Raw genomic sequence first — 6,741 nt, 5'->3', positions numbered from 1 at the left:
CTAATTAGAGACACGTCCTTGGGCGCTTACAACATTAACTAAGTAGAGGACTACCCTTATGAACTAGAGTCTCCTGGAGGGAGAACATGACTTCTGTGTATAGATTTATACGGGGCTGACTATCCCGTTGTTCTATAGGCTGGTTTGTTGGGAATAGACGCCCCAGGCATAAAGTCAATTTGGTGTTCAATCCCACGAATTGGTGGCAATCCATTTGGAACATCTTCAGCAAACAAGTCTCCAAATTCCTGCAAGAGAGAGGTAACATCGCTCGGAAGAGTTCCGGCCGAAATGTTAGTGGCTATTGGAGCTTCTTTGAACAAAAGAAGCACAAAATGCATTTCTGATTTAAAAGCTTCTTTTATCTCACTTTTTTTTGCCAGTGCAATATATTTATTTTCCTTTTTTCTTTCCCTCTTTTTTTCATGTTTTCTTTGTTTTTTTCACTCTCTTTTTTTTGTTCACTTTCTTTTTTTTGTTCATTTTCTTCTGTTTTCTCACTCATTTTTTTTTGTTCATCATCTTTTTTTTTTTCTCACTCTCTTTTTTTCCTTCGCTCTCTTTTTTCGCATCTTGTTGAAGTTTTACTTGATCTTGGTAAACTTGAATTGGTGACATTGGTACAAGAGTTACCGGTTTTGTTTTGTAAACAAAAGTGTATTTGTTAGTGAAATCGTCGTGACTTACGTGTCTATCATATTGCCATGGTCTACCTAGCAGCAAGTGAGTGGCTTGCATAGGAACAACATCACACAACACCTCGTCTTCATATCTTCCAATCCGAAATGAAACCATCACCTGTTTTGTAATTCGCACCTCACCACTATCATTGAGCCATTGAAGTTTGTATGGTTTTTGATGCTTCATCGTGGGTATACCTAACTTTTCAACCATGGAAGTACTTGCAACGTTAGTACAACTCCCACCATCAATTATAACACTACATACCTTGCCTTGAACATAGCAACGAGTATGAAATATATTCTCCCTTTGGGCATCGTCTCCCTCCTTGGATTGATTGTTTAGAGCTCGTCTTGCAACCAACAAATCACCTTGAACAGCCACCTCTTCATCATCACTACAATCTTCCGGTGAAACTATAGAATCTGATTCATCCGTTTCGATCTCGCCATTTTCTCTAACCACCATGGTAAGCTTATTTGGACATTGACTTGCAATATGACCCCTTCCTTGACACTTGAAACACTTTATGTCACGATTCCTAAAAGTAGAAGAATCAGTTTTTCCTTTTGAAGAGTTTGTTGTTTTAGGATCAGATTTGGAATTAGAAGAAGAAGTAGGTGTATTTTCTGATTTTTTTGAAGTACTAGCCTTCCAAGTGTTATTTCGAGACCCGCCACCTCTTTTTAATTGTTTTTCAATTTTAACAGCCATATGGACCATGTCTTCAATTTCAACATAATGTTGCATCTCAACGCGATCACGAATTTCAAGATTTAAGCCATTTAAGAATCTGGCCATGGTTGCCTCAGGAGCCTCCTCAATATTGGCACGAACCATCATAACCTCCATTTCTTTGAAGTAATCATCAACACACTTGCTGCCTTGTTTTAAGCTATGAAGTTTATTGTGGAGATCACGAAAGTAATGACTTGGCACAAACCGTCTTCGCATGACACTCTTCATTTCATCCCATGTCTCAATAGGCCTTTCTCCATTTCTCCGTCTAGTGATTAGAAGTTGATCCCACCATGTTAGTGCATAATCAGAAAACTCAACTAGGGCTAGTTTTACCTTCTTACGGTTGGAATATTCATGACAATCAAATATGAACTCCATTTTTGTCTCCCATTCAATGTACGCGTCCGGGTCTAATTTGCCTTTGAAAGAAGGAACTTTCATTTTAATAGAACTTAAATTGTCATCTCTTCGTGACCTCCTTCTATTTGGTCGCCTTTCAGGTTCCCAACCATCATCCTCCTCTTCCCCGTTAGAAACCTGTGATGATGCTCGAGATCAAGTTCTTTGTACTTGTGCCTCCATTCGGTCCATTCCATGTACTTGGTTAAATTCATTTGTCATCAAACGTCACATCTCATCCATCATAGCTTGAACTTGAAGGTTTGGTGGGGGGGTTTTGATCACCCATCTTATATTTCTGCCAAAATAATAATAATAATAATAATAATAATAATAATAATAATAATAATAATTTACTTCCTCCCAACACTCACTCACGTGTTTCTCTCAAAAATAGTTCACTCAACCCTCGTGTATCCCTCGAATGGCTTTTACCCTCTTTTAGTCTCACCACACAGCCTTTTACCACTCCCTTTTAACTCTTAAAGTTCTAAACAAACTAGAGAAGCAATTATCAAATTTGAACTTGTGGCCTTGAGGAATTCAAACTTACCAAACAAATCAAAAGAAATTGTATCCAAATTAAAGTAACCTTAATACACGAAAAGAAAGCCAAACAAACTTGGCTTTGCTAATGATGAAGCAAACAATGGGTTATTTTTTTTTTTTGAAAAAAAAAGACTACACTTGCAATTCAAATTGACTTTATAGAAAAAAAAAGGCTTTACTTGTTCCTCCTCTTCTTTCTTTCTTTTTTTTTTTTCCTTTTTTTGTTTTTTTTTTCTTTTTTTTTTCTTTGTAAATCTTTTTTTTTTGTAAATATTTTTTTTTGCTTTTTTTTTCTTTCTTTTTTTTTTTTTTTTGCTTCTTTTCGTTTTTTTTTTACCTTTGATTTTTTTTGAGGAAACTAATAGCCAAATGAAAACATAAAGGAAACAAAAGAAATGTAGAATATAGAAGTTTGACAACTTAGAAATTCAAAAGTCGCTAGTAAGAACCTTGACAACTTGTGACAAGGCCCGCTACCAATATGCGTCTTAGAACTCAAGTAATCAAGGAAGAAAACAAAATAGATATGCAACACAAAGAACTGGCTCTGATACCAAATGATGTGATCTCACCCAAAATTGAGGTTTGAACACGTTTCGCCCGATCGTTCTTTTGGTTACAGAATTGTAAAACAAAGGTGGAAACCGCGACCCGTTGTCTATAAAGAGACAAGAACCTTGGTATAAAACGCCACAATCAACCCACCAAATTGATTGATAAGTTTGAACGCCACAAGCTATGAAAACCTGATAAGTTCTAAAGTTCACAAACAACGAAAAAAGAGTTAAAACTCACAAATTGTATTCAAAACTTGATTGATATCAAATGGATACAAATACCACGTTTTTATAGTGTGGGAAGAGCACCTAAAGAGCCATGAATTAAAGAAGTGTCTTTAATTTAAGGCATTTAACCCCCAAGTTTAAAACTATGAACCTAGACATGGTTTATCACAAGGTTCATGTAACCTAAGACCCTTTTATCTCCCCAACACTTATTTAGGATATATAAAAACGAAAATTACATAAAAATATAGAAAAAAAAACGAAATGGGCTTATAAAGGCTCTTATTGTATCTTGTAAATCACTCTTGGACTTGAATTATGGTAATCCAACTTTGATTGGGTCCAATGGGTCTCCATACACTTTCTTGAGTACAAACTTCTCTAACCACTCCATTTAAAGCCTCTTTGAATGTTTTAGCTCGTGCCCTCGTAACTGGTCCATTTGGCATTTGATTTGGAGCCTTTGTTGACAGCTGTGGGTTTGCATCAGTATTGGTATAGACTCATGAATGAACTGACTCCTGTGTGATTATTTGTAATAGGAATAAATGTTTGTTTCTTCTAACTATCCCTATGATAATTAACTGGAAAGTAATTGGTTGTTCAAGTAGATTTATGCACCCTCGATACACCAGGGTGTGGGAAACTGAACGAAGGATGGAAACTATAACATCAATACATATATAAGAACATATGTGTATAAGTGTAGTTTTATTCAAGAAGGTAAACTAATGGTTTTGCAAGATATCTAGGAGTTTTGAACAATAATTAAGAATGACTTGATGTCATTTTAATAAACATTTCAAAACTAATACTTTTGTTATCAAGGTATTTTAAGATAGAAAGCCATTTCATGTGACACCTTTTGAAATATGTGAAATCTACTGAGTGAAAACACAGTTATAAAATATATAAGATTGATTTAATAACATACTGTTTTCTAATTGTATCCCCCCATTAAAGCATTTAAAATCATTTAAAACATTGATTAAGGGGTATGAACTCACCTGTTGTGGGTGATACGGATGAACTGAAGAGGTAGGACTGCTAGGTGTCAAGTGAAGTCTTGAACACACTTACGATCCTAGTTAACATATAATTTCACATATATGTAACAAATTAGTCTATAAACAACTAATAAACAAGTCAAGACACCCTAGGACATGCTAAACACCTTTATCAAGTGTTATTAGCCTCTAGGGTTGCATCTAAGTGTTTGTAGGGGAAGTTATTGTGTGTAGGGCTCGAGGAATACTCCACCATGAGGTTCACGGCCCTAATGACCCTACTAAGTGAGTTTACAGTCGTAAATTCATGAGTTTACGGCCGTAAGCTCACACTTATGTTACCATTTGATGTTTGATGCTCTATAAGGCCCTAATAAGCATTTCTACTTAATGGCTTGGTCTATGGAAAAGTTTAGGGCATAATATAACTCCTTTTAGGAGTTTACGGCCCTGGGACCATATTCCCTTGGAGTTTACGGCCGTAAACTCCCTTGGAATGATGTTTTTGATGCTTTCAAGTCCCATACTCACATAGGATATGTTCTAGGCAATTGTTCAAGGCTTTAGGAGGAATTATGGCACCATTTGGCACCATTTATTGGAGTTCACGGCCCTAGAACCTTTTGGGCCGTGAACTCTCTTTCTCCCTTGAATATTAATTGATTTGGTGGTCTAAACATGTAATGTAGGCTTCTAGTTTGGGATCCGAGGCCTTGAGGGACTTTGGGACACCTTTAGCCCTTAAAATGGAGTTTACTCCCCAAGTGTTCTTGGGCGGTAAACTCCCGAATCTTTGGGTTTTGTTTGTTTTCTAGTCTCAAACACACTTATATACAAGCCTAAGGTAGTTACCTAACATGGGGAAAAGACTAGGTAGAATTTAAGCCACATATAGGACTTTACTCTCCAAGAACGTTCTTGGGCGGTAAACTCCCGAATCTCACAGATTTGATATGTAGTCTAAGTTATTAAGCACATAATAAGCATTATAAGACAACTCGAGAAGTGTACTCACGATTTGGGATAAAAACCCGAAGATCCGTGAGAGAGAAAATGGCTTTTCTCTAGTTGGAAATGCGAATAATGACATAATTTGGTTCAGAATTCTATTTATAGTCCTGAGATATTTTTGGCAGAAAATATTTTTATTCCCGAATTGATTTCTAATATAACTGAGTGTTGGAATAATAGTGTTTGGAATTTTTGCTGAAACTATTCTGACCTCTATTGGCTTAATATGGTTTGTTCAGAATGGAAATTTCGGGTTGTCACAATCTGATCCTCGTGCTCCCAAGTGAATTCCGGTCCTCGCTTAGCGTTCCAGCGAACCTTCACAATCGGGATACGGCTTTGCTTCGTCTGCTTGATTTCTCGGTCCATGATCTCTACTAGTTCTTCCACGAAGTTGAGGCCCTCGTTGATCTCGATTTCATCGAGTGGGATTACAAGAGTCTCGTCGGACAGACACTTTTTCAAGTTAGATACGTGGAATGTTGAATGTACGTTACAAAGTTCGTTGGGTAGATTGAGTTTGTAAGCTACAGGGCCAATTCTTGCGAGAATCTCGAAGGGCCCTATATATCTCGGATTAAGCTTTCCACGCTTACCAAAGCGTATCAAGCCCTTCTAGGGTGAGACTTTAAGAAGGACTCGGTCTCCCACCTGGAATTCCAAAGGTTTCTTTTGCTTATCCGCGTAGCTCTTTTGTCGGTCTCTAGAGGCTTTCAATCGTTCACGGATCTGAACGATCTTCTCTGTTGTTTCCCGAATGATTTCCGGACCGGTGAGAGTACTATCAGAAACTTGCCCCCTAGCTAATTGGGTATCACCCACTTCAGCCCAACACAGAGGGGATCTGCACTTTCGGCCGTAGTGGGCTTCAAATGGAGCAGTGATTGCCAGAATCTTGAGGTGAACCTACTATCTCTATCGGAGATAATGGATATAGGTACACCATGTAGTCGTATGATTTCCCTAATGTATCTTCTCGTAAGCTCCTCCATTTTGTCAGTTTCTTTGATAGGCAGGAAGTGTGCAGACTTGGTCAATCTATCGACGATGACCCATATGGTATCAAGTCCACTTGTTGTCTTGGGCAACTTGGTTATGAAATCTATAGTGATCTGCTCCCACTTCCATTCTGGAATCTCTGGTTGTTGTAATAAGGCATTTACTTACGAAGGTAGCAATCTCTGCTTTCATATTAGGCCACCAGTATAACTTTTTAAGATCCAGATACATCTTATATGAACCTGAGTGGACGAAATACCGAGTGTTGTGCGCCTCGGTCATGACCAAGTCTCGGAAACCACCATGCTTCGGTGTCCAGATTCGGTTCATGAAATATAAGGCTCCGCCACCCTTGGCTTCTAAATTTTTATCCATTCCTCTAAGGGATTCACTCGCCACGTTTTCAGGTTTCATAGCTTCAAGCTGGGCCGCTTGAATTTGCTTAGACAAGTGTGAATGGATAGTCATTGTCAACGACTTGACTTTTCGACCAGAATATTCCTTCCGACTTAGGGTGTCTGCTACTACGTTGGCTTTACCCAGATGATAATGAATATCGCATTCGTAGT

General features: G+C 37.9%; 1 protein-coding gene across 1 annotated transcript; it reads right to left on the bottom strand.

Moving 5' to 3' along the window:
• Positions 1 to 501: 501 nt before the first annotated feature.
• On the bottom strand, positions 502 to 1,863 carry LOC111908349 (uncharacterized). Its single transcript, XM_023904174.2, has one exon. It carries the CDS (start codon positions 1,861 to 1,863, stop codon positions 502 to 504), a length of 1,362 nt encoding a protein of 453 aa, XP_023759942.2.
• Positions 1,864 to 6,741: the final 4,878 nt, after the last annotated feature.

The sequence above is a fragment of the Lactuca sativa genome, chromosome 1 (assembly GCF_002870075.4).
Source record: "Lactuca sativa cultivar Salinas chromosome 1, Lsat_Salinas_v11, whole genome shotgun sequence".
NCBI lineage: Eukaryota > Viridiplantae > Streptophyta > Magnoliopsida > Asterales > Asteraceae > Lactuca > Lactuca sativa.
The sequence above is the reverse complement of the archived record's forward strand: the minus strand, read 5'-3'. Positions and strand labels throughout refer to the sequence as shown.

What these genes read in the sequence shown, in the direction of transcription:
- LOC111908349 (XM_023904174.2), bottom strand. Translation starts at nt 1,863, where the DNA reads ATGAAAGTTCCTTCTTTCAAAGGCAAATTAGACCCGGACGCGTACATT.